This window comes from Dryobates pubescens, chromosome Z (genome assembly GCF_014839835.1).
Source record: "Dryobates pubescens isolate bDryPub1 chromosome Z, bDryPub1.pri, whole genome shotgun sequence".
In the NCBI taxonomy this organism is placed as follows: domain Eukaryota; kingdom Metazoa; phylum Chordata; class Aves; order Piciformes; family Picidae; genus Dryobates; species Dryobates pubescens.
The window spans coordinates 87,850,545-87,876,194 of NC_071657.1; the positions used below are offsets into that span (position 1 = coordinate 87,850,545).

The following is a 25,650-nucleotide window of genomic DNA, read 5'->3' on the forward strand; positions in this document are numbered from 1 at the left end:
TGCTCTTGCATCCTCCCACTGGCCCAGGTTTAAGGGAAAGGCAGCGTGGGTTGACAAAGAGTAGGGGACTTCTCCATGAGCGGCCTCAGTGAGGTGAAGAGGCATGTCACTGCTGGAGAGCTTAGGGCTGCAATTGGCTGGGGATTGGGAATGTCAAAGGCAGGGAACAGTGGGCAGGGCAAAGGACCTAGGAAAGGGACCCTGAAGTGTGTGGCAACCTGGGAAAGCGCTGAAATCTGCCACACAGCAGTTAAATCCAGAGGAAAGGCACTTAGAAGCCCTACAGGCTGCATCAGGAAAACAAGGGGCTTATTTGCAACCCTTTTACTTCTGCTGTTTCTTTCTGGTTGATATAAAACTATTGCAGTTCTAATTATGTGTTATTAAACATGGTCTTTTGGAGCCCTTTTGAGGCCTTGCTCTGAAGCTGATCCTTTAAACTGGATCCACCTTGGGGCCTGATTTAGGTGACCTGGTGCAATTGTGTGCTCTTGCTGTAAGACCTGCAGCAACTGGTCCCCCTTGGTTTGTGCAGTAGCTGCTGCCACAGACCCTGATCTTTGGTGTGAGTGATGCTTTCTCCAGGTAATTACTTCTAATGAGTGAGCTTGGTGTCTGGTGTCCTTATCTCACCTCTCCAAGCAGCTCCAGGCTTTTCCGTCCTCCTGGGTCTCTCTGCTCAGGCTGCCAGCTCAATACAGTCTGCTGGCAACATGGGGGGCCCTGATAGCTGGGGCATGTCCCTGCCAGCTCTGGGTCAAAGCTTGGTTTTCCTCTTGTGGCTTCTGTGTCATGGCAGGTTTAATTATAAACCCTTCTGTCGTGCTCTCCCAGCTTATCTCATGTGCTCCTGCACTTTACTTCCTCCTCCCTGGCAGCATCTCCACTGGATGCCAGCTGCTGTCCTGCAGGCAAGTAAAATCAGCTTTGGAACCAAGGGATGAGAAGACAAGGGCCTCAATACTGGCTGGAGATCCCAGGGTCAGCACAAAACTGGGAAGTGAGACTCCCTCACGGGCTTCTCACTGTGGAGTGCAGCCCTTGCTTATCACTAGAAGCTGGGCTCTGGCTTTCAGGGAGCAGAAGCACTGCTGGAAGGGAGGAGAAGGAAGGACCCCGTGCACCAGAGGGGCCAAAGTGAGAGCTAACTTGTCTGTCTTCTCTGGCAGTTGACAGAAGAGTGGGGACAGCCCAGCCGCCGCCATGGTTGCCCTCTCGCTGAAGATCAGCATTGGCAATGTGGTGAAGACAATGCAGTTCGAGCCCTCCACCATGGTGTACGATGCCTGCCGGATGATCCGGGAGCGGGTGCCTGAGGCCCAGATGGGACAGCGTAAGTCCACGGTGGGCCTGGCTGCTGTGCCAGGGCCACCCCAGCTTAGCTACTGGCATTTCACTTTTCTCTCTTTTTCTCTCCTGTCTCTGTGGCTGTCTGGGCTATCCCAGAGCAGTGAAAGGGTGGGAGGAGCAAGATTCAAGTCCTCCTGCCCAGGTGAGGTGGGGGACTGAGCTCTTCAGGCTCCCTTCTTGACACCCCAGAAAAATACCTGGGGGTTTGGAAGGTAGGAAACTACATTTGGAAGTGAAATACTCATCAAGCAATTTGAACCTGCTGCCCTTTCTGTTTCCACTTCTCTATTCTACTTGCATCCGTCGCCACTAGACAGGACCACGTGGCTTTAAACAGTTGTAGGAGTCATGGTGAGCGTTAATAAACCATATAAGTTAATTTTTCCTTTCTTGAGTGATATGTAATCCTCCATTGGATCTGTTCTCTACTGTCAGCTCTCTGACAGACCTGTGCTGGTGCTCCATTGCCATACTAAGCCTTGTCAGCTTGGATATATTCCTGCTGCCACCCGTCTCAAAATTAAGTTTACAGCTCATGAGCTCGTGACGTGACTCATGTCTATGCAGATGTGGCCTGTCCTCACTGGGGCTGGGGGCACAGGAGCTCTGGGACATCATTGCAGGGGTTCTCCTGGGTCCCTGCTGCCCCTGAAAATGCTTGTGCCACAGGGGAGAGGCAGCAAACAGGAGGTCAGGAGTCGTGGGAAGAAGAGGGGAAGTGCTGCAACATCTGGGAGCAGCAAATTCCTGAAGGATGAAAGGAAATGCCTTCTCTCACTGTGCCCAGCTGGCCAGCTGGCCAGCAGACCACGGCTTTCGGTTTCGGAGAGGGACTGGATGTTTGTGTGGACGGGAGGCCATAGCAGTGTTGGAAGGAGCACTGCATTTCCTGCTCATGGGTGTGAGTCAGCCTGCTTTAAAAAAAAAAAAAAGGCAAGGAGAAAGCCTTAAAGGGAACTGCTTACTCCTGAGTTCCTTTTCAGTTGCTCACAGCTTTTCTTTTCCTATCAGTTCCTTGCAGCTTTTGTTTCTCTTTGCTCTCCTTGCCCAGTGGCACTTGTGGGTCCCTTTTTGAGCTGCTGGGGTTTTTTGTGGCATTTGAACTGGGTGATCTTCAGTGTAGGTTTCCAGTTCTGCTCTTGCTCTGTCTCAGGAAATGCCTCTCCCCGCCCAAGCTATGTATCTGGGGCAAGCTGCTCAATTTTCAGCGGTTTAGAGTTATCCTTCTGGAATTTGCTGTGAAAAGAAGTGTTTGCTTGTTTGTTTTTCTCAATTTAAAAATAAAATGGCAAGCCTTCATGGTTTTTCTGCTCCCTGTTTAGTAGGATCCCGTTGGCAATGTTAACCAGGCAGGAGTGGGGCGGCTCAGGAATTTGTCCCTCCCCACAGAGAGCTGCCAACGAGATGACGCATTATAAACACAGCTAGCCAACACAGCCTGCAGTGCAGGGTTGTTGCAGAGGTGGAGAAGAACCTTTCCTGGGGCAAAGTCAGGCGTGGCCCAGGCTTCTTGTAGCAGGAGAGTAGGGCTATCCCTGTGGGCCCAAGCTGGGGTGCACTGCCCTGGCTCCAGCTGCAGCACTTTCACTGGGTACCCCAGCTGTGAGTGAGCACCTATTTACCATCTCTTAAGACCTTGTAAGCCTTGATCCCATTCTTCTTCAGTGTTCTCCTCCTCAAATGGAGGAATCCCAGCTCCTTCACTCCGTTACACAATCATGTGAGTTGCCCCTCTCTGTATCTTTTCAGACTTTGCTGTGGCCTGGAGAGGTACAGACCACACCACCACAGAGTACTCAGTATGGATGTGCCTAGGTTTTACAAACCAGTTCTCACCACCCTTCCTGATGATCCCCAGCATTTTACTACTTTGATTTCACCAATGCTACACATTACACTGAGAATTTCAGTGAGCTGTCAATTGCAACTCCACGCTCTTCCTTCTGTTGTGACTATTAGTTCCAAGTTCAGCATTGCACAAGCATGCTTCAGAGTATTTTTTGTGTCGATAACTACAGTAAATCATGTACCTGAAAGCTTGCTTGCCAGCTTTGTGCCCAATCCTTAGGTTCAGGCTCCAGCCAGTTTATGGTACTGCTGTGCTTTGTGTGCTGGGTTCACCAATGCACACCACTGGGGACAGGCTAGCATTTTAGTGGCCTTACCCTGCTCAGGATTACCCTGGCAGAGACTTTACCTGTTTTGCAGCCAATGATTTTGGGCTGTTCCTCTCGGATGAAGACCCAAAAAAAGGGATCTGGTTGGAGGCCGGGAAGGCTCTGGACTACTACATGCTTCGCAATGGGGTAAGCACCTGTCCCCTCTCCTAGCTGGTACCTGTCTTGGCTCTGCAGTTGGACATGCCCACAGTGTGGAGGTGGTGTGGGTGCCTTAGCTTGTGGCCTCGCATTGTGCCCTGAACAATTACACTGGGAAGACAGGAACTGGTGGGGTGTGAGCACACTGTGCTGGTGCCACTGCTGGGAGCTGTGCTCTGCTATGCCCACAGGACACCATGGAGTACAAGAAAAAGCAGCGGCCCCTGAAGATCCGCATGCTGGATGGGACGGTGAAAACAGTGATGGTGGATGATTCCAAAACTGTCACAGACATGCTCATGACAATCTGTGCCCGGATAGGTGAGAAAAGGGGATGGCAACAAGAGGGAGGTGGGGAGAGATGGCAGATTCTGACAGGGGCTACTAAGGCAGCAGCAGGAGCTCTGCAGCAGATGGCCTGGCAGCAGGTGTGTCTAAGGGGTCCGTTATGCTGGCAAAGGGACTCTTACTGCACCCTTGCATTGCTCCATATTTGGCAGCAGAGTTGTGGTAAACTTGGTCCTCTATTCCTGCAGGCATCACAAACTATGATGAGTATTCTCTTGTTCGGGAGATCATGGAAGAGAAAAAGGAGGAGGTTACTGGCACCCTCAAGAAGGACAAGACCCTGCTGCGAGATGAGAAGAAGATGGAGAAGCTCAAACAGAAGTTGCACACAGATGATGAGTGTAGGTACCCACATGTGCTGAGGTTCAGGTTAGCCCGTACCAAGGGCAGCAGGGAGGGAAGTAGGGACTGCTGCAAGGGAAGAAAAGCCAATACAGGAAAGTGGAGAGGACTGGAATGAGAGAACATATGCCCACACTCCCTGGAGGCCCAGAGTGTGCCATGGGTGAAATCTGGGATGCACTAGAGGGTGCTCTGCATGGCACTGAAATAGTCCTGCTTTGGTGCCCATCCCTTCTCATGCCCTGGTGATGCTTGCAGTGAACTGGTTGGACCATGGCCGCACCCTGCGTGAGCAAGGCATCGATGACAATGAAACGCTGCTGCTGCGACGCAAGTTCTTCTACTCCGACCAGAACGTGGACTCGCGGGATCCAGTGCAGCTCAACCTACTCTATGTGCAGGTATAGTCCCTGGAGCATCTGGCTCTGCTGCCCCACACCAGCCCCTTGCCACTTCAGGATGCCCAGTTATCTTCAGAGTAACAGCACTCCGGTAGTCTCAGCCCTACCCTCTGTGTACTCTAAAGCTCTCCAGGGGATCCTATGTTTCCTGTCTCAGTCATCCTGAAGTCCTGCTGCTGTTCCTCTCTCAGACTTGGTGGTGGTCCCTGTCAGGGACAGCCTGACCCTGGACCACTCTCATTTTCAGGGCCATTTCTTCTAAAGTCAGGAAAATGGGAAATGGTGGCAGTGCTGTGTGGCTGCCCAGACCATGGCAATGTCTTCTCTTCCCATCCAGGCTCGTGACGATATCCTGAACGGTTCCCACCCTGTCTCCTTTGACAAAGCCTGCGAGTTTGCTGGCTACCAGTGCCAGATCCAGTTTGGGCCACACAATGAACAGAAGCACAAGCCAGGCTTTCTGGAGTGAGTGTCCTGGGAGCCCCAGGTGGCTTGAGTAGCTTGGGAGGCCCGAGCACTGCACTGGTACATGGGGCTTGGGCACATGGTTGTCTCTGGGGTGACCTCTTTCCTCACTGCAGCACGGTGCCCAAGCTTGGAGGTCCACAATGGCTGCAAGGAGTGCCAACCCTGCATCCTGCTCTCTCTGGTATCACTCAGAGACATGTAACCAAATCTCATGGAGTGGGATCATGGCACCCCAACCCACCATATGGCCTTTGCTTATGCTGCATGAGGGGCTGCATACTGTGCACCTCAACCCAACTCAGCAGGGCACATCCTGGGGCAGCTTACATTACTGCAGCCACATGTCTCACACCCTTCCTGCTCCTAAAAACTCCCAGCCCGTGCTCTGGCAGAGGTTTCTCCAAGGCTCTGGGTTGGGCCTCTTTGTAGTTGAAGACAAATGCTGGGTTTGGGCTCTGCTGCTAACAGCTGGTGTGGCTGTCTCTTGGCAGACTCAAGGATTTCCTGCCCAAGGAGTACATCAAGCAGAAAGGGGAGCGCAAGATTTTCATGGTACGTGCAGGGGGAGATGTTGAGACCTGGGCTTCTTGTTCCCCCTCAACAAAAGTGGAGTCTACTCTTGTCTCTGGAAGCAGCATATAGCAGCTTGCTGGGTGAGAAACAGGAACAGGAAGCTGTAAGTGGTCAGACATGGCAGCTCCTGAGGTCACAGGTCAGAGCGATGCTGTAGCAAGGGCAAGGGATGCTGGTGGGGAGAGCCTGTGACAGGGCAGTGGTGGTACAGCCAGGTGGCTGTGGACCTAGTGTGGTGTTCTGTCTTTGATGTTGCAGGCCCACAAGAACTGCGGAAGCATGAGTGAGATCGAGGCCAAAGTTCGCTATGTGAAACTTGCCCGTTCCCTCAAGACCTACGGGGTCTCTTTCTTCCTGGTCAAGGTAAAGCAGCATCTTCCCTGGCCAGAATTTCCCTTCTCCAGCATCTCACCTGTTGTGAGATGCTGCTACCCACTCAACCCACATTGCTTCAGTTTTCACTGTGTCCCCACTGTTTTCCTGTCCTTGGCTTCCTGTTTTTTTCCTGCCCTTTTCAAGCCCCATCTCATGGTTGTCACCACCTGAAAGTGTGATGTTGGAAGTGTCAGATAGCCAAGAGAGGCTTTAAACATCGCTACCTCAGTGGATCCATCCTGGGGTAGGCCCACAACCTTTCTGTTGTGGCCCACAGGAGAAGATGAAGGGGAAGAATAAGCTGGTGCCACGGCTGCTGGGGATCACCAAGGAGTGTGTGATGCGCGTGGATGAGAAGACCAAGGAGGTGATTCAGGAGTGGAACCTGACCAACATCAAGCGCTGGGCAGCCTCACCCAAGAGCTTCACCTTGGTAAGGATCAGCCTGGTCTTCCATCCCTACTCCCCAGTGATGCCCTGGTGGAGGGTTGGTCTCATGGTGATCCCTCTCTTGGATACTGCACTATGGTGGGACAGCCTGGCCCTCCTCTGGTGCCTCTTCTGGCTTTTGTTTCTGAGGCCAGTGCTGGGGTGCTTAGCGCATACCAGAGGAGCTCAGGATGGCAGCCAGTGCCCTGCTGCGGTTCTACCCTGTGCCGTGCTGTTGCAGGATTTTGGAGATTACCAGGATGGTTACTACTCAGTGCAGACGACAGAGGGGGAGCAGATTGCCCAGCTGATCGCTGGCTACATCGATATTATCCTGAAAAAGGTGAGGCTGTGCTGAGAGAGGCTCTGATAAGCAAATCCTCTCTGGAGAGCGGTGCAGAGTGCCCTTTCTTGCTGCCTTGAGACAGCCATTGGCACACATTGCTGCTGGGGTGGCTGGAGATAGGGCAGGCAACCTTGTGGTTCTGATACAGTGCCTGGGCTGCAGGAGGAGGGTAAGACTGCAAGGTATATGCTGGCTGACGTATTTTCTCTTTCTTTGTGCAGAAAAAGAGCAAAGACCACTTTGGATTGGAGGGGGATGAGGAGTCCACCATGCTGGAAGACTCTGTGTCTCCAAAGAAGTAAGTCCTCTGAGAGTAAGTTAGCTGCCAAGCAGAAATTGGATGGAAAGCCCGTTCCAAGCCAAGCTTGCAGTACAGCATGTCTGGAGGAAGAGCTGCTAGTCCTTCAGGGACAGCACTGCCACAGAGCCTGGTACTGGCGCTGTGGGCATCACTTGACCTGGCATTTATTCCCATTTCAGGTCAACTGTCTTGCAGCAGCAGTTCAACCGTGTAGGCAAGGCAGAGTTGGGCTCAGTGGCCCTGCCAGCCATCATGCGGACAGGGGCTGGGGGACCAGAAAACTTCCAGGTGGGCACAATGCCACAGCCTCAACTGCAGATCACCAGTGGCCAGATGCACCGAGGGCACATGCCTCCCCTGGTAAGCACTCTCTTTGCCTTCCATAAGGCACATATTCTGTAAAGTTCCCACTGGGTTTGTGCAGACCTGTCCATATGGGTCCATGGCCACCATGAAGAGCAGGGGTTCTGTACCACTGGCCTCCTGAGCTCGCTGGCTTGGCTGAACTGATGTCCACCTGCACCTGCTCTGCAAATCTGAGCTTCACCCTGGTGTGTACCTCTGACAGCTGCAGCCTCTCCTTTTGGATAAGCTGCCCCAAGATGCCATGCCTGGCCAGCCCCACCAGTTCTGTGGTTTGCCCAGAGCCTTGTGCCTGGCTTCGGTGCCACCTACGTTCTCTGCAGCTGAAGGAGCTCTTGAGAAAGGCCATGAAAAGGCTGTTTTCCTTGGTCCCACTCAGCTTGCTGTGTCTTTTGCTATAAAAGCCATATGGGGTCCCACTGCCTCTGCTTCTTCCTTCTCAAGAGCTGCTTAACTGTGAGACTCACTTGTGCCAGTGGTAGGGTGGGGAATTTCCTAGGGGTATGTGCAGAAGAGAGATCCCCTTTTTGCTGGGTGCACCCTTCTCTGTGGAAATGCCTACCTCTAGAGCACAGTCATTAACAGCACATTACACTGTTGCAGGGGACCACGAGCCAAATATTTAAACCCAGATACTGATCCTTTGATGTACCTCAATCTGTCTCTCTTGCAGACTTCAGCCCAGCAAGCCCTGACTGGCACCATCAACTCCAGCATGCAGGCTGTGCATGCAGCCCAGGCCACACTGGATGACTTTGAGACCTTGCCACCCCTTGGGCAGGATGCTGTGAGTGCTGAGTAGAAGCAGACTGTTGAGGGGGACCTTGTTGGAGGTCGTTGGCTGGGCTGGGTGAGGCTGGCCACATTCCCAGAAAAGGTGTCAGCAGCTCCTGGAAAGATCTGCTTCTTGCAAAGAGATAAAATTATATCCCACAATGGGGGGGAAAGAAAACTTTGGTCATGTTGCTTGGTCAGGATGGGCTGGTGTGGTCACATCTCTTTCCTCTTTCTTGTCTCCTCTTTCTTGCATCTCTCTGTGAACATGGATGCAGTTACCCACCACCTCCCACCATCTTTTCCTGACCCTCTTTTCTCCATTTCAGGCATCTAAAGCTTGGCGCAAAAACAAGATGGATGAGTCAAAGCATGAGATTCACTCCCAAGTGGATGCTATCACTGCTGGCACAGCCTCAGTAGTCAACCTCACTGCAGGTATGTGGAGGGTTGGAGAAGAGACCTGTTACTGAAGAAAGCTTGGTCTCTCTTGTCTGGCTGAAAGTAGTGGCTCCTGCCCTCCATCAGAGACTGGAGGAGCCAGCCTGCCCTAGCTGGAGCTATATCAACCTCAGCTGCTGCTAGTGTCTCTGGAGAACTGGCCATGCCCCTGCAGCTGACCTTCCTTCCTTTTAGCTCTCTGCCTGTGACCAGCTCAGTCCGTCCTCCTAATCTTCAGCTGACCAGCCATCCAACCAGAATCATATCTGGTTCCTACCATAGCTCCAGGCACAGTCATGGCACAGAAGAGGTCTCTTTCTGCAGGCTGTCCTACCCAAAGTCAACCTTACAGGGTTTAGGAGTCAGAGGGCCTCTTCCCCTGGTCCCAGGAAAGAGAACCACATCAGTTAGAGATGCAAGGAGGCTCTTGAAGCATTGGTTAAAGTGTGTGCATCCCATCCTGACTTGTCTCCTCCTTTTTCAGGGGATCCAGCAGACACAGACTACACTGCTGTGGGCTGCGCAGTCACCACCATCTCTTCCAACCTGACTGAGATGTCCAAGGGCGTGAAGCTGCTGGCTGCTCTGATGGAGGACGAGGGAGGGAATGGGAAGCAGCTTCTGCAGGCAGCCAAGAACCTGGCGAGCGCTGTTTCAGACCTGCTGAAAACAGCACAGCCTGCTAGTGCTGAGGTGGGAACAGCAGGAGCTGTGTGGCTGAGAATAGGGCTGGAAGCCAAAGGGAACCATTGGGTGAGGTTTTAGGTCTTGTTTGCAAGCCTGATGTTGATTTTGCCTTGTTCCCTGCAGCCTCGCCAGAATCTCCTGCAGGCTGCTGGACTTGTGGGCCAGACCAGTGGGGAGCTACTGCAACAGATCGGGGAGAGTGACACCGATCCACGGTTCCAGGTGGGTGCACCTGGTGGCAACCAGGGACACCCACTCCCTAAAACCATCAGCCTTTGCACAGGACCTGGCAAGAGGACTCTGGGTCAAAGCTTGGCCAGTGCCCAGCAGTGACTTTTCTGGGGGGGAAACAGGCCATAGCCATTCTCTGTCCCTAGAGCCACTGTGATGTAATGCTTCTTATCTTGTGGATTCCCATGTAGATCTCAGAAAGCCGGCGTGCTTGGATCCTACCAGCCTCTGACCCAAAGACGGTAAAAGGGGACTGTAGGCATGGCTTGGTGGTCCTTGCTCTGTCCAGTGTCAAGGGTGCTCCTCTGGGGACTACCAGATGAACTCTTTGGAGAAGGGCTTTTGTCAAAAATCTGCTCTTTTGGTGGTGGTCTCTCAAAAGTCCATGCACTCGGGTTGCTGCTTCGGTGAGCACTGCCCTGGGAGTCCTCCCTGGCAGCCACCTTGGCTCCTGCTTGTCACTCCCTGCCTGTAGGAGCTGCCTGCCTGCCCCCATCAAAGACTCAGAGTTGCTGGAGAGGGGTAGTTTGTTTTGCCTGGAATGGCGTCCTTGAACTTGCTTTCCTACAACTGCTCCTCTCAGCATTAGGGAGGTAGCACACTATACTGGGGGAGGATCCAGCTGTACTGTAGATCAAAAGAGACTCCTTAAAGGAGTTTCTGTTTGTGGTGGCCACACAGCCTAAGCAGAAAAGCCCAGACTGATAGCCAAGGGGAGCAGAAAAGCTAACGCCAGAGCAGGCCAAGTGGCTGTGTCAGGGCAGCGCAGCCCCAGAGGTCTGGAACACATGAAGCAGAATGCTGTGCCTCCCAGCTGCCAGACCCGAGTGTATCTACTTCCCTTTTTTGGGCTTGAATGCAGAAATCCGCAGACTGTGGAGCTGGGTGCATGCACTCTCTGGTCTTTCCTCCTGCCTGGAGAGGTGGCGGATTGTAGTGGGAGTAGTCTTGTCTTGCAGGAGATGAGAGGATGCTGTGACAGTGCTGGCTTGGTGGCTGGAGGCTTAGTTGTCACAAGGTGTGGGGCTGCTTGCTGTGAGCACATACTTGGCAGAGTTCCAGGTCAGGCAGGCAGAGCACTGCCCTGCCTACCAAAGTTTTTGCCCTAGGGCCTTTTCTGTCTAGTGCTGGTGCTGCCAGCTTTCACTGGCAGCATGCCACAGGAGCTGATCCTGAAGGCTGCAGTGTGCCATCAGTTCTGATGTCCTGTGGGAAAGCAATTTGCTGTGTTGGTCTCTGCCTGTTGTGTGCCAGCCAGCCAGCCCCATGCCTTCCCTACCACCCCTCTGGGGAGAAGAGGCTGCCTGCTATGTCCTAACTCTTCTTTGCTCTCACTCTCCTATGACAGCAGATGGTTAGCCTGTCACAGACAAGCTAGAAAATAGCTGGTATGCCTGCAGTGTGAATGGCCAATGTAGGTAGCATCTCCTGCTTGCCTCTGGCTGGTAGGGTGAGTCTGCAGGCAGACAGCTGTCCCTAGTGTGGCTGTCCCATGACCAGCTTGCACCTGCCTTTTGGCCAGAGGGCTTTGTTATTTTTTGCCATTTTTGCACCCCATGCAAAGCTGAGCAGTGATGGGAGTGCCTTGCAGCAGATTGGTGCTGTGGTACAGTCTAGTCATGAGGTCTGTGGTGACAGGTTGGACTCGATGATCTTTGAGGTCTCTTCCAACCTTAGTGATACTGAATACTGAATATGAGATGAAGAATATCAAGTGAGATTGAAAGAGGAGTCATTACAAACTTGGCATGGGTTGTTCTCTGGGGAATGGCCAGTGACTGTGGATGTTGGGGTGATGCTGAGCAGTAGCCAAGCTGCTCTGGGCGGTTCATGGTGGTGCCATGGTACAGGCTGTAGATAAGGGCCACGCTGCAGCCTCATTGATGGCAGTAGCACAAAGTAGATTAGGGGGTCAAGGTGGTGCCAGCCACTCCAGGTGTTCGTGCTGCTGGTTCTAGGACGGTGGATGAAAGGTCCCCAAAAAACTCACGTTTCTCCCCAGTGAATATTGCACAAGAGCCCTGTGGGCAGCTGCCAGTGCTCCCTCTGCTGTGGCTTCTTTGCTGACCCTCTCCATTCCCACCAGGACATGCTCATGCAGTTGGCAAAGGCAGTGGCCAGCGCTGCTGCTGCACTGGTACTCAAAGCCAAGAACGTGGCTCAGAAAACAGAGGACTCAGCACTGCAGACACAGGTGATCGCTGCAGCCACCCAGTGTGCCCTCTCCACCTCCCAGCTGGTGGCCTGCACCAAGGTAAGCACCAGGGTTAACCCTTATCTTGACATGGGTGCGAGCATCACCTGGCTCGTGGCAGCTCCGTGGTGAAGGTATAGATGTGCCAGGTCTGCACATCCACAGGTGGGGCATGAAGGGTCTGGCAGCAGAAGCATGGGCTGCCTCAGGCTGAGGTCTCTGCCACTGTGTCTAGGCACTGAATGTCCTCTTTGGAGGAGCAGAAGGTGGGGACAGCTGTCCCTGAATAGCTCTTACAAGGAGCCCAGCATGCTCACTGCCCAGTCTTTCTCCTTCCCTCCAGGTGGTGGCTCCCACAATAAGTTCCCCAGTCTGCCAAGAGCAGCTCATCGAGGCAGGCAAGTTGGTGGCAAAGTCAGCAGAGGGCTGTGTGGAGGCCTCCAAGGCAGCCACCAACGATGACCAGCTCCTGAAGCAGGTGGGGGTGGCAGCCACAGCCGTCACCCAGGCTCTAAATGACCTGCTGCAGCACATCAAACAGCATGCTTTGGGCGGGCAGCCCATCGGGCGCTATGACCAGGCCACTGATACCATCCTCAACGTCACCGAGAACATATTCAGCTCCATGGGTGATGCTGGTGAGAGCTGCTAAATGGCACCTGGAATACAGCGTGATGAATTCAGAGGTACTGGGGAGCTCATGGGACTTGCTAACAGGCCACTTTCCCTTTCTGCCCCAGGGGAAATGGTACGTCAGGCTCGTATTCTGGCCCAGGCCACCTCCGACCTTGTCAATGCCATCAAAGCTGATGCAGAGGGAGAGACAGACCTGGAGAACTCACGCAAGCTGCTGAGTGCAGCCAAGATCCTGGCTGATGCCACTGCCAAGATGGTGGAGGCTGCAAAGGTCAGCAGTGTGGGGGAAGAAGAATGCTGGCTTTGATCCCCTGCCCCATCTTACGCTGTCAGCTCAGTGCTGTGGAGGGGCCTAGCCCTTGGGTAGGGGATTAGTCCTGCAATGAGCTGAGGACCTGTGTCACAGAGTGGGTCTCCTGCTGTAGCTGTGGGTGGTAGCCAAGGAGCTGTTGGCTCTTCTGAGTTTTTGCAGAGAGGCTTTGGACATCTCTGGCACCACAGGCAACCAGACTGCCTGGAGATGTGCCCCAGTGTCAGACCACATAACAGCTGCTGCTTCAGAAAGACAAGGGACCTTGTGGCTCTTGTGAGGTATGGTGGGTTTCCTCTTTCTCCAGGGAGCTGCAGCCCATCCAGACAGTGAGGAGCAGCAGCAGCGGTTGCGTGAGGCGGCAGAGGGGCTCCGCATGGCGACCAACGCTGCAGCGCAGAATGCCATCAAGAAGAAGCTAGTGCACAAACTGGAGGTGAGATGCCACACAAAAGGGGCCACAGAGGACAAGCAGACACTGTGTGTGAATGAGACCTGGATGGGAGTTTCTATATCCCTCTGCTTTCCAGAGGGCTGAAGTCCTTGTCATGGACAGTGTTGGTGGTGCTCTGCTCCCTTCCCTTGTGCAAACCACGTTAATGTTGGACACTGGGCATAGAGGGCTCTGGGATTGCTTCAGTGTCACAGGCAGAAGTATGAGTGGGGAAGCTGAGCCTTGGTCCATGTCAGAGGGGCTCAGGGCAGATTGCCCTGGTGTCAGTGCTAACCCATGCCTCCCCCATACCAGCACGCAGCCAAACAAGCCGCTGCCTCTGCTACCCAGACCATCGCTGCCGCACAGCATGCTGCCTCCTCCAACAAGAACCCTGCTGCACAGCAGCAGCTGATGCAGAGCTGCAAGGTAAGAGCCCAGGCCTGATCCTGACGTCTCCTGCACTGCTATTCCACATCCTTTCTCCCATCAGCTATGCCAGGCCTTAGGATCCTCACACAGCTGGCCTGGAAGCTGATCTTCTGGTCACTGGTCCTCTTCAGTAACTCTCCTCTCTGGCAGGTGGTGGCAGAGCAGATCCCGATGCTTGTGCAGGGTGTACGAGGAAGCCAGTCCCAGCCAGACAGCCCCAGCGCACAGCTGGCTCTCATTGCTGCCAGCCAGAACTTCCTACAGGTGCCCATGCTGTCCAGAGCTCCCCTCCCCAGCTCTGGCAGTACAGCTTTCCTGCTGTGTCTGACCCTCCCAAAATACTGGGAAACCTGCTGCACATGGGCAGCGGAAAAGTGCTCTGTTTGTCCCCTTCTCACAATTTTTTTTCTTCTGGCCTGACAGCCTGGTGGGAAGATGGTAGCTGCAGCCAAGGCTACTGTCCCCACCATCACAGACCAAGCTTCTGCGATGCAACTCAGCCAGTGTGCCAAAAACTTGGCTGCTGCTCTGGCTGAGCTCCGCACAGCTGCCCAGAAGGTAAGAGGCTGGGTCACGACCCACAGCAGGACTCTGGCTATGCGGAGCAGGGGCAGGACAATGGGGATGGTACAGTGGCAGATCTTGGTCTCAGCTGCGCAGCATGAGCTCACCAGTCACTTTGATCACCTTCCTTTCTTCCTTACTGCAGGCTCAGGAGGCTTGCGGACCTTTGGAGATAGATTCCGCACTGGGCCTGGTACAGAGCCTGGAGAGAGACTTACAGGAAGCTAAGGCAGCAGCTCGTGATGGCAAGCTCAAGCCTCTGCCAGGGGAGACGGTGAGGGCACAGGGAAGGGTGGCAGAGGGTGATACAGGGTGGGCACTGGGTGGAGAAGCCATGGGGCTGGGGTTGCAGCCCACCAGTATGGTCCACTTTTACCCCTACAGATGGAGAAGTGTGCCCAGGACCTGGGGAACAGCACAAAAGCTGTCAGCTCTGCCATTGCTCACCTGCTGGGAGAGGTGGCCCAGGGCAATGAGAACTACACAGGTACTAGTCTCTGTGCCATAGCTGGGAGAAGCGGGGAGGCCATGCTAGCAGCCACTGACTTCTCTGTTTTTCCAGGGATTGCTGCCCGAGAGGTGGCCCAGGCCTTGCGCTCACTGAGCCAGGCTGCCCGTGGTGTAGCAGCCAGCACCCCTGACCAACAGGCACAGAGCGCCATGCTGGAGTGTGCCAGTGATGTTATGGATAAAGCAAACAACCTCATCGAGGAGGCACGGAAAGCAGTGGCCAAGCCTGGTGATCCAGAGAGCCAGCAGCGTCTAGCCCAGGTAATGGGGGCAAGGATCCCAGTGCCTTCCACCAGCCCACGGGAAGGGCATGGTTCTGACTGAGGGATGGTCTTTGTTCTTCTGCAGGTGGCCAAGGCAGTGTCACAGGCACTGAGTCGCTGTGTCAACTGCCTGCCAGGTCAGCGGGACGTGGATGCTGCCATCCGCATGGTTGGAGAGGCCAGCAAGAGGCTGCTCGCAGATTCGGTGAGCTGAGCAGAGCTGGGAGGGGAAGGAGGGAAGCCTTATAGGGATGTGAGCTGGTCTGTCCACACCAGCTTCCACTGTAGCATATGCCTGAACATGTGCCAGACCTTCTTTCCTATCTGTCTTCCTCTTTGTCTCTAATTTCTCTCTCTGCTTCCAGTTCCCTCCCAGCACCAAGAGCTTTCAGGAGGTGCAGAGCCAGCTGAACCAGGCAGCCGCGGGGCTCAATCAGTCTGCCAATGAGTTGGTGCAGGCATCACGTGGTACTCCTCAAGACCTGGCAAAGTCCTCTGGCAAATTTGGGCAGGACTTCAATGAATTCCTGCAGGCAGGAGTGGAGATGGCCAGTCAGTCCCCGGTGAGAGCAAATGCCCCTTGGAGAATCATGGCTAGAGTGAGGGGTTTGGGATGCCTGAGAAGGTCACTGACCACTGGCAGGGTGGCTGGGCAGCAGTGTTTAGGGTAGCTGTGACCAGTGCAGCCAGTGAGATGAAGTCTGGAGCTGTGCAAAATGGCAGCAGCAGGGAGAAAGCAGCTTGGGTTTGTTCAGCAAGCATTGCCACTGTATCTTTGCTGTTGGCGGACGAGTTAGATGAAGTGAACCAGCTCAGCCTGAAAATCACTGGAGAATACCCACAGTGGGTGTGGAGCTTGAAACCCTGATGCAGGTAACTTTTCTTGGCTCTTTGCAGAATAAGGAAGACCAGGCACAGGTGGTGTCGAACCTGAAGAGCATCTCCATGTCCTCCAGCAAGCTGCTGCTGGCTGCGAAGGCACTGTCTGCTGACCCTGCAGCCCCCAACCTCAAGAACCAGCTGGCAGCAGCAGCACGGTAGGAGGAACTACTCCCTGGGAGCTGTTTGTTCTGTTTGTGGGACTGAGTGGTGGAGCCGGCGTTGATCCATGTGTCTTTCTCCTTCCTTCCTGGCAGGGCTGTGACCGACAGCATTAACCAGCTGATCACTATGTGCACCCAGCAGGCACCGGGCCAGAAGGAGTGTGACAACGCCTTGCGGGAGCTGGAGGTGAGAAGCCACATCTTGGGGCAGTGGAGGGCCGAGATGATTGGGTGTGGAGGTGGGAGCTGCACCCACTATGAGGGGCAGGATGGAGCAAAGAGGTGCAAGTGGAGGGCATGGACCCTTGCCTTGGATGTGACACCTATGTCCCTGCAGACGGTGAAGGAGCTATTGGAGAATCCCACTCAGACTGTCAATGACATGTCCTACTTCAACTGCCTCGACAGTGTCATGGAGAACTCTAAGGTGAGCCCTGAGCTGGAGTGAGATTTGGGGAAGAATGGAGAGGGTATGGGAAGGATGTGAAGTAAAGGGCAAGGTGCCGCCTCCATTGATGAGGTACACTGAGCTTTCAGCCTGGGAGCTCTGCAGGAGGTCGTCTCCATAAGCAGTGGGTGGCATGTCCTGCAGGTGCTGGGCGAGTCCATGGCTGGCATCTCCCAGAACGCCAAGAACAGCAAACTGCCTGAGTTTGGTGACTCCATTAGTGCCGCCTCCAAAGCTCTCTGTGGGCTGACAGAGGCAGCTGCCCAGGTGAGATGCACTCAGTCCCAGTGCTGAGCGTTGCCCTGGTACATGGTTGCCACATGCATCCCTCCCCAGCCCTTCCAAGCCTGGCTTTGTAGGACAGTGTTGCCTGCACCCTCTGCAGCCAGTGCCTGCTCTGAACCTCCCCTTTGTGTGCAAGCTTTCTCACCGCCTCTGTTGTGCTTCTAGGCTGCCTACCTCGTGGGGGTCTCAGACCCCAACAGCCAGGCTGGGCAACAGGGCTTGGTAGATCCCACTCAGTTTGCCAGAGCTAACCAAGCCATCCAGATGGCCTGTCAGAACCTGGTGGATCCTGCATGCACCCAGTCACAGGTGAGTATGAGTTGGGACAATATTATTGGGAATTTTCTTGCACAAAACAGGGTATAAAGCTAGTCAGAAGAGCTGTGTCACAAGAGTTGGTCAGGATTATTACCAGTGTCTCATGAGGCCACATCAGCTGTACTGGGAACCATCTGGCAGCTTTGCTGCAACAGTGACAATCCAGATTGGAAGCCTGCAGGACCTTGGCAGTCCTCAGGTCCCCAAAGGGCACCCTGTTCTCACTGGTGCCCTGCATAGGGCTGGCAAGAGGGGAAATCTGCTAGGGTAGGTAGTCATGGTAGATCCATGTCACCCTGTTCTTCCCTGAAGGTACTGTCAGCAGCCACCATTGTAGCAAAGCATACCTCAGCTCTGTGCAACACGTGCCGCCTGGCCTCCTCCCGCACCGCCAACCCTGTGGCCAAGCGCCAGTTCGTCCAGTCAGCCAAGGAGGTGGCCAACAGCACAGCCAATCTGGTGAAGACCATCAAGGTATGGTCTGCCTGCTGGGGTACTCTGGTGGGCATGGGATTTGGGGCATGGCATGGTGGGTTAACTGCTCTTGTTTCTCCTTGCCAGGCCCTGGATGGTGAATTCAATGATGAGAATCGGGAGCGCTGCCGCGCTGCCACTGCTCCTCTCATAGAGGCCGTGGATAATCTGACAGCCTTTGCCTCCAACCCAGAGTTTGCCACCGTTCCTGCTCAAATCAGCCCGGAGGTGGGACACCACAGGGACAGAGATTGTGTGGCCTGGCTGTGACAGGGGTTGCTGTAGGGTCGGGATGAGCTGTTCCTTCCCCTAAGCTTGGGATGTAGTCCCAATGTGGGGCTAGTGCCTTGGGGGAGTGTGATGGGGAGGTGGCATCGAGCCTTGAAGAGGTTTGCTCCAAGATGAGGGTCACGGGAGCACAATCCCTCGTACGTGACACTGATCTGTCATCTCTTCTTGCAGGGGCGCAGAGCAATGGAACCCATTGTCTCTTCAGCCAAGACCATGCTGGAGAGTTCTGCTGGCCTCATCCAGACTGCTCGCTCTCTGGCTGTCAACCCCAAGGACCCACCACAGTGGTCAGTGCTAGCTGGCCACTCTCGCACTGTCTCGGACTCCATCAAGAAACTAATCACCAACATGAGGTGAGGAGAGTCCTGCATGCTTGCCATGGTCCTGTCATGCTAGTAGGTACCTGTGCTCTGAATGAGTGTTCCTGGGGATGTTTTGGCTCATTGCTTCCTTGGCTGCTGCCAGTAAGGGGTGGGACAGAAGATGCTGGCCTTCTTGACTTGCACAGGAGCTGCTCCTGCAGCCTTGGCGTGGGTTTATGAGAACGCATGCTGGTGTGCCTGGGCTTTACGAGGCTGGGCTGCCCTAAAGCCCATGAGAGGGGTCCTGCTCCTCACCATCACCAGCCAGCGCTGTGGGCAAAGGGATAGAATAGCACCTTTCAGAACTGGGCTGATCCACATGTCATACAGGGACAAAGCTCCAGGACAGCGGGAGTGTGATGAGGCCATCGAGGTCCTGAACAGATGTATGCGGGAGGTGGACCAGGCCTCCCTTGCAGCCATCAGCCAGCAGCTGGCCCCTCGAGAAGATATCTCGCAGGAGGTGGGTTGTGACTGTGCAGCTGCAAGCTTAACAGGGGGCAGGTATGCTTCCCCTGGCTCCAGTGACACACAGTGACTGCAGCTCTGCTGCAGCCTCATATGGTGCCCTCTCTTTGCAACAGGCTTTGCACAACCAGATGATCACAGCTGTCCAGGAGATCAGCAACCTGATTGAGCCTGTGGCCAGCGCAGCACGGGCTGAGGCCTCACAGCTGGGACACAAGGTAACACAGGCACGGGGAGATGCTGTCCAGGCGTTCAGTGTGCACAGAGGAGTCCATGGTGGGAGAAGAGGTACAAGTTAGGGCTGGAAGCTGCTGGTGCTGATACTGTTCTGCTCTGCTCTAGGTGTCCCAGATGGCTCAGTACTTTGAGCCGCTCATTATGGCGGCTATTGGCGCGGCCTCCAAAACACCCAACCACCAGCAGCAGATGAACCTCCTGGACCAGACCAAAACACTGGCTGAGTCGGCCTTGCAGATGCTGTACACAGCCAAGGAGGCTGGTGGGAATCCCAAGGTGAGCAGGAGGGGCATGTGTTAGTGGTGTGCTGCCCTTTTCATGTGGGTGCTGCATGGTGCACACATGGGATTGGCAGACATGGAAACCTGGGATAAGTGTTCAGCATCCCTGTCAGGAGCAGAGCTACTGCCCACCTTCCCTCACTCTGGCTCCTCCTTGCAGCAAGCTGCCCACACACAGGAGGCTCTGGAGGAGGCCATGCAAATGATGAAGGAAGCAGTGGACGACCTGACCACCACCCTGAATGAGGCAGCCAGTGCTGCAGGTGTTGTGGGTGGCATGGTGGACTCCATCACCCAGGCCATCAACCAGGTGAGAGGAGTGGACTGGACCTGGCCAGGGCCAGGGATGGGCCAGAGGAAAACTCAGAATCAAACCCTACAGGGTCTTTGTGCTGACACTAGAGTGAGTTTCCTGATGGTGTCTTGCAGCTGGATGAGGGGCCAGTGGGTGAGCCAGAGGGGACATTTGTGGACTACCAGACTACAATGGTGAAGACAGCCAAGGCCATTGCAGTGACTGTGCAGGAGATGGTGGGTAGAAGCAAGGACCACTGCAGAAGGCACTGCCTTTCTTGCTCATCCTAATGCAGGGCTCCTCCAACCCCTGCTTTTCTTCTATTGGCAGGTCACTAAATCCACCACCAACCCAGATGAGCTGGGCACACTGGCCAACCAGCTCACCAACGACTATGGGCAGCTGGCACAGGAGGCCAAGCCAGCTGCACTCACTGCTGAGAACGAGGAGGTACGAGTGTGAGGGCAGTGCTGGAGCATGCAGTGGGGCAGAGCGAGGGCTGCTGGAGTGTAAGAGCAGAGGGCGAGGGCACTTGAACCTCCCATTAGAGCTAGGGACAGGCAGCTTTCACACCTCTGCAACATGCTGGGGAGATGTGGAGCAAACCTGTGTTTCCTTTTTCCCCTTCCTGCTTGGGAGGGTGGGGCTGCCTGGTGTGCAGTGGGTGTCATGGATGTGGGACTTAGTTTCCTGCTGGCTCTTTCACACACATTCCTCTCCAGATCGGCTCCCACATCAAGCGCCGGGTGCAAGAGCTAGGTCATGGCTGCGCTGCCCTGGTCACCAAGGCTGGAGCTCTGCAGTGCAGCCCCAGTGATGCCTACACCAAGAAGGAACTGATAGAGAGTGCACGCAAGGTTTCTGAGAAGGTAAGTGAGAGGCAACAGCAGGGTGAGGTTGGAACAATGCCAGATTGAGCCATGTGTCCTTGGAGCTACCATATTAGGTTCTCCTCTGGTCCTTTGGGGCTCTGCTGGCTCTTTCAGCTATTCTCACTCTTCCTAGCTGGTGGGGAAGAGGATGGATCCCTCTCTCCAGGCACCATAACAGCAGCTGATCATGCAATGGGTGTGACGTCCAGTTGCTTCCTGCCAACACAATGATGACCTGGCAAGAGCGATTACTCTGCACACTGGTGGCAGCCCAGGGCTGTACAAATCAGCTCTTGTGGTGCTGGGGATAGCATTTGCTGCGCCTTCAGCCAAACCTGTAACTCATGCTGGATGATGAATCTCCCCTTAATCTTTTGCTGGTTTGGTGGAAAGCATCCTGTCCATCAGACAATATGAAGAACACACTTCCTGAAAAGCAGTGCAGTGACAGAGCAGCAAGGCTTCTAAGCAAGAGTACACATGCAGAACATCTGAGCCTGCATTCTCAGGACCTCCTGTAGGTCCTTCCTTTCCAAGACTGCTTTACATCAGGAAACTTGTTCCCCTATAAGTACTTGCCCAGGTACAGAATTGAGTTTAGCAGCTGAAGAAGAAATGAGCTGCAATGTTCTGATTGCCTGTCATGCAACCCTTAATCATTTGGAAATGAGCAGAATCCAGTATCATCTGCCCACCCCCACCCCCCTGATTCCAAGATGGTAGATACAAGGTAAAAATTAAAAAATAGGAGCTAAGAAAAGTTGTCCAGACCATGCAATTCCCAGTTCCTCTCTTTGGTGTGAAGCAGCTCCATGCTGGGAGGTGTCAGAGGACGTGTGCAGAAGGGGTTCCCTGAGCCTGCTGTTCTCCCCACTCTGTGTCCTGCAGGTGTCTCACGTGCTGGCAGCCCTGCAGGCTGGGAATCGTGGGACACAAGCCTGCATCACAGCAGCCAGCGCTGTCTCAGGCATCATTGCTGACCTCGACACCACCATCATGTTTGCCACGGCCGGAACCCTCAACCGGGAGAACTCTGAGACCTTTGCTGACCACAGGTATCCATGGACTTTGTCTGGCCTCTGCTCACTCAGGGACGAGGAGTCAGACTGTGTCTCATAGCCTCCCATTTTTCTGAGCTATGAACCAGCTCCAAGGAGGCCTACAAGTTCAGGTCACACCGACTCTGTTTCCTCTCCAGCCTGTATATGGAGAAGGCAGGGTCTGCAGTCTCTATCCTCCAAGGGCTCTGTGTGTATGTAGAGGACTGTGTCTATTCTGACTCACATCTTCTCCCCAGGGAGGGCATCTTGAAGACAGCCAAAGCACTGGTGGAGGACACCAAGGTGCTGGTGCAGAATGCCACAGCCAGCCAGGAGAAACTAGCCCAGGCTGCCCAGTCTTCGGTGTCCACCATCACCCGCCTGGCAGAAGTGGTGAAACTTGGTGCTGCCAGCCTGGGATCTGAAGACCCAGAGACTCAGGTGGGTTGACAGATTTGGGGCAAACAGAGACTGCTTGTAGCTTGCTTGAAGGAACTGAGGATTGAAAGTGTTGGGTGGTGCTCTAGTCTCAACTCTTTCATGGAGAGGACTGGCTGGATATTGTGTATGTGTATATACAGGGTGTCCTGGGGTGCCTGAGTTTCCCATTGCTGGGCCACACCAGCCTCAACCTGAGTTTGACTGTAGCAAGCTGTTCTTGTCTTGCTCTCTGCAGGTAGTCCTAATCAATGCTGTGAAGGATGTCGCCAAGGCACTTGGAGACCTGATTGGTGCCACCAAAGCAGCTGCTGGCAAAGCTGGGGATGATCCTGCTGTCTACCAGCTGAAGAACTCTGCCAAGGTCTGAGCTGGATGCATGAGAAGGAGGGGGTGGGGCAGATGGCACTGGAGAAAAGACCAGTGAGGTCTTCTCTGCCTGTCTGTCTGCAAGAGTACAACTTGGGGGTAGTCAGGGCAAGGTAGTGGAGGAAGGGGCCCCTAAAAGGTGGGGCACAACATGCAGAAGATGCATTGGTGGGAGAACAAGATATGATGGTGTGAGTGGAATGTGGAGACAGGGCCATTTTGGACCAAACCAAGAGGGAGGGACAGGTGCCAGGAGCAGCACAGAGCTTGTGTGGGTCTTCATCTGTCCGCCTTCTCTCTTCCACAGGTGATGGTGACAAACGTCACTTCTTTGCTGAAGACAGTGAAGGCTGTTGAGGATGAGGCCACAAAGGGGACACGGGCACTGGAGGCCACAATAGAGCACATACGTCAAGAGCTGGCAGTGAGTACAGCTGTGACAGTGTGGCTGCCATCCCACTCGCAGTCTGCCCTGTGCCTCACTCCCACCTCTTGCCTTGCAGGTCTTTTCCTCCCCTGTGCCACCTGCCAAGGTCTCCACCCCAGAGGACTTCATCCGTATGACAAAAGGCATCACGATGGCCACCGCAAAAGCAGTGGCTGCTGGCAACTCTTGTCGGCAGGAAGACGTCATCGCCACAGCCAACCTGAGCCGCCGTGCCATCGCAGATATGCTGCGGGCCTGCAAGGTGGGGCAGGCAGGGGACATGGGTCTGTCACGGGTTTATGGCTGGCTGAGGGTACCAGCAGAGGTGGAGCTGGATGCGAATCAGAGCTTTCTTGTCTCTGGGTTTCAGGAGGCTGCTTACCACCCAGAGGTGAGCGGGGACGTGCGGCAGCGGGCGCTGCGTTTTGGCAAAGAGTGTGCTGATGGCTATCTGGAGCTGTTGGAGCATGTGTTGGTGGTGAGTGTCCACACTCCAGTTCCTGGGTGGTCAGAGGCTGCTCATGGATACCAGGGTGCTCCCCTAATCCCCAAGATCCTCTGGCCTCTGCACCCTCTCCTACTGAGGTCTTCACATGGCTCCCCATCACTGCCTGTGCCAGCACAGCACATGGCTGAACCACTGCTGCAGAAGCAGGTGTCAGAGATAAGCAGGCTCTGAGGAAAGGTACTTAGGCAACAACAGATGGAGATTAATTGGCCGTAAGCAGATAGAGGCTGGAAATTTGACAACATGGAAGCAACATCCCAAAGCAGCTTCCAGTAAAAGTGGTGGGTGTCAGAGACTTTAGGCAGTGTGAAAACAGGGCTTGTTAAGTTCACAACAGAATGGTAGATGGGCACTACCCACGACAGCAGAGGTGATGACTGCAAACACCAGCTGTACCCTTTTCATTTGGTCTTTACCAAATGGCTGCTTTAAATAGCTGTCCTGCACGATTAGTGTAGTTTACAGAAAGGAAATTAAGACCAGTAGAGCAGTAGAAAAAAATCCAGTGAGGTTCTCCCAGTGATTTCCATTCTTGGCAAAATTACAGAGGCAACTCAATGACTTTGGTGGGTTGTGCAGACCCAGCTTGTGGAGCTGCTAGAGCCCTCAGTCGGGGTGAGGGCAAAGACTGGGAGCAGGCAGCCCTGTGGCAAGGTTTCACTGACCTGGTTAGAAGGGCTTGGTGAAAGTCTGCCACTCAGGGTTAGCAGATGCAAGGCAGTGGAGCTCAAAATGTGGTTTCCTGCAGGGAAAGCCCCTTTATGCAGAGGGTGACCAGCACTAGCAGTACCAAGAGGAGGTGGGCAGGAATTGGTGTCTAGAAATTGAACCTGGGTGGAGGTCAGGTCAAAAGGTGGTTTATCTGAAGGAGAGGAGCAGTAAGTTTTCTGTGTTCTGCTCCTAGATCAAACGTCTGTCTGGAAGATGCTTTAGCCGCTTGTAAGTTGTGGCAGCCAAGGCTGGAGTGCTAAGAACTCTGGCTGACCTGTTAGCAGATGATTGGGCTAGTGACTTCACGTGGCAATGCCTGAGGCCAGCCTGCTTGCAGGAGCACACTTAGCTGTGTTTTGGGTGTAACCACCCCGCTGCTTTGTGGTGTCTCTTGAATACCATAGGTTGGTACATCCCATGAAACAGACACCCAAGGTGCATCTTAGTAAGCTCACAGACTCCAGGGTGCTTTCAGCTCCGGAAAGAAAGCATTTGGCTGTTCTAAACACATTGTTGGAGCAGATAGAAGACTTAATGATGTGGCATTTGTATAGTCTCAATGTACTTAGGGGTCAAAGTAGCCATCAGCTCAGGGACTTGGAGTGACTTTGCAGCTCTGATGTGTGTGTATAGCTCTGGCAACTTTGCTGGGATGACCTCACACAAGTCTCATATAAAGCCATGAAAGCCCTGCAGCCTCCACAACACTCCAGTCTGCATAGGCAGGAATGAAGCACTCTGGATCCCAGTTATTGGAGGGCAGCAGGTTCCTGGAAAGCCACGAGCAGGAAGGATGTAGGGGAATGGGAGGGAAGATGGTGGGTGTGATGCTGCACTGCTCCCCAGCAGCAAGTCCATTGCTGTATGCTGTGTCCTTGTGGGAATGTGTCCTTCATGAAGTGTGAGCAAGTGTGGTTAGAGCTCAAGAAAGAGGGTTATTTGACTTGGGATGGAAAACATGGCTCCCAGTGGAGGGGTGGCAAAGCCTGAATACTTTACTGGGGAGGGGAAGGAATTTGAACCTCCATGAGGACTTGGTATTTGGTAACAATAGGTCTCTTCCTGCAAAAGCAGAGAGATCCAGTGGCTGAAAACAGCAGTGAAGCAATTCAGGGTGGGGAGAAAAGCAGCTTTGTGGCTGCTTAGGGTGTAGGTGGCTTCTCCAGCCATAGGAGCCTCATTCAGGTGCCCCAGCTCCCCCAGCCCTGCAAGGCTGAAGTATGAGCTGATGATGGTAGCACACCTCCCTAACCCAAGACCTCTGATTCTTTGCTCCCACCTTTCCTCTTGTCTGCCCTTCACCCCTCACCAGAGAGCACCCACCTTCCCCTGCCCTTCTTGTCCCCCGCCCTGTCCCTAATGCCTCCTTGTGTCATCCAAGGCATTCACTGCTTTCCTCTCTCTCTCTTCTCTCTCTTCCTGTCAGCCGGTGAGTAAGGCAACAATGGGGTGCCTGCTGGTGTCTAACCTCAGCATGAGCCTTGCTCACGGTGTGTCTGTGTGCCCAGCCCTCTGCTGGGGTGGCACTTGCATGTGTCTTCAGGGACCTTGGGGTCCATGTCTGTGTACTCACACCTGCTCTAGCTGATGGGCAGCTGCCAGCTGTGCCATGCAAGTCAGGCCAACAGTGAGCTCTGCTTATGCATATGGACACCATGTGTGTGTGCACATGTGCTGTGGAGTGTGCATGTGTT

At 54.2% G+C, this 25,650-nt stretch overlaps 1 protein-coding gene across 1 annotated transcript in view; it reads left to right on the plus strand.

Moving 5' to 3' along the window:
* Positions 1-1,172: 1,172 nt before the first annotated feature.
* TLN1 (talin 1) overlaps positions 1,173-25,650 on the plus strand; it is a 30,193-nt gene continuing 5,715 nt past the window's right edge. Inside the window, exons 1-49 of the mRNA XM_054178985.1 lie at positions 1,173-1,333; positions 3,559-3,656; positions 3,860-3,989; positions 4,205-4,357; positions 4,617-4,759; positions 5,097-5,224; positions 5,719-5,779; positions 6,059-6,163; positions 6,453-6,608; positions 6,846-6,947; positions 7,172-7,248; positions 7,431-7,611; positions 8,288-8,401; positions 8,718-8,826; positions 9,314-9,522; positions 9,640-9,738; positions 11,834-12,001; positions 12,285-12,579; positions 12,682-12,848; positions 13,195-13,323; positions 13,636-13,749; positions 13,903-14,016; positions 14,176-14,310; positions 14,462-14,590; positions 14,701-14,803; positions 14,879-15,087; positions 15,175-15,294; positions 15,455-15,652; positions 15,987-16,126; positions 16,226-16,319; positions 16,470-16,559; positions 16,725-16,847; positions 17,031-17,174; positions 17,496-17,657; positions 17,745-17,885; positions 18,120-18,301; positions 18,641-18,773; positions 18,895-18,996; positions 19,121-19,291; positions 19,457-19,606; positions 19,726-19,827; positions 19,922-20,041; positions 20,314-20,460; positions 21,352-21,518; positions 21,761-21,944; positions 22,180-22,305; positions 22,618-22,734; positions 22,814-22,999; positions 23,108-23,215. Of these exons, the coding sequence (XP_054034960.1) occupies positions 1,204-1,333; positions 3,559-3,656; positions 3,860-3,989; positions 4,205-4,357; positions 4,617-4,759; positions 5,097-5,224; positions 5,719-5,779; positions 6,059-6,163; positions 6,453-6,608; positions 6,846-6,947; positions 7,172-7,248; positions 7,431-7,611; positions 8,288-8,401; positions 8,718-8,826; positions 9,314-9,522; positions 9,640-9,738; positions 11,834-12,001; positions 12,285-12,579; positions 12,682-12,848; positions 13,195-13,323; positions 13,636-13,749; positions 13,903-14,016; positions 14,176-14,310; positions 14,462-14,590; positions 14,701-14,803; positions 14,879-15,087; positions 15,175-15,294; positions 15,455-15,652; positions 15,987-16,126; positions 16,226-16,319; positions 16,470-16,559; positions 16,725-16,847; positions 17,031-17,174; positions 17,496-17,657; positions 17,745-17,885; positions 18,120-18,301; positions 18,641-18,773; positions 18,895-18,996; positions 19,121-19,291; positions 19,457-19,606; positions 19,726-19,827; positions 19,922-20,041; positions 20,314-20,460; positions 21,352-21,518; positions 21,761-21,944; positions 22,180-22,305; positions 22,618-22,734; positions 22,814-22,999; positions 23,108-23,215 (6,765 nt within the window). The 5' untranslated portion in view covers positions 1,173-1,203. The remainder of the gene's footprint in view (positions 1,334-3,558; positions 3,657-3,859; positions 3,990-4,204; positions 4,358-4,616; positions 4,760-5,096; positions 5,225-5,718; positions 5,780-6,058; positions 6,164-6,452; positions 6,609-6,845; positions 6,948-7,171; positions 7,249-7,430; positions 7,612-8,287; positions 8,402-8,717; positions 8,827-9,313; positions 9,523-9,639; positions 9,739-11,833; positions 12,002-12,284; positions 12,580-12,681; positions 12,849-13,194; positions 13,324-13,635; positions 13,750-13,902; positions 14,017-14,175; positions 14,311-14,461; positions 14,591-14,700; positions 14,804-14,878; positions 15,088-15,174; positions 15,295-15,454; positions 15,653-15,986; positions 16,127-16,225; positions 16,320-16,469; positions 16,560-16,724; positions 16,848-17,030; positions 17,175-17,495; positions 17,658-17,744; positions 17,886-18,119; positions 18,302-18,640; positions 18,774-18,894; positions 18,997-19,120; positions 19,292-19,456; positions 19,607-19,725; positions 19,828-19,921; positions 20,042-20,313; positions 20,461-21,351; positions 21,519-21,760; positions 21,945-22,179; positions 22,306-22,617; positions 22,735-22,813; positions 23,000-23,107; positions 23,216-25,650) is intronic.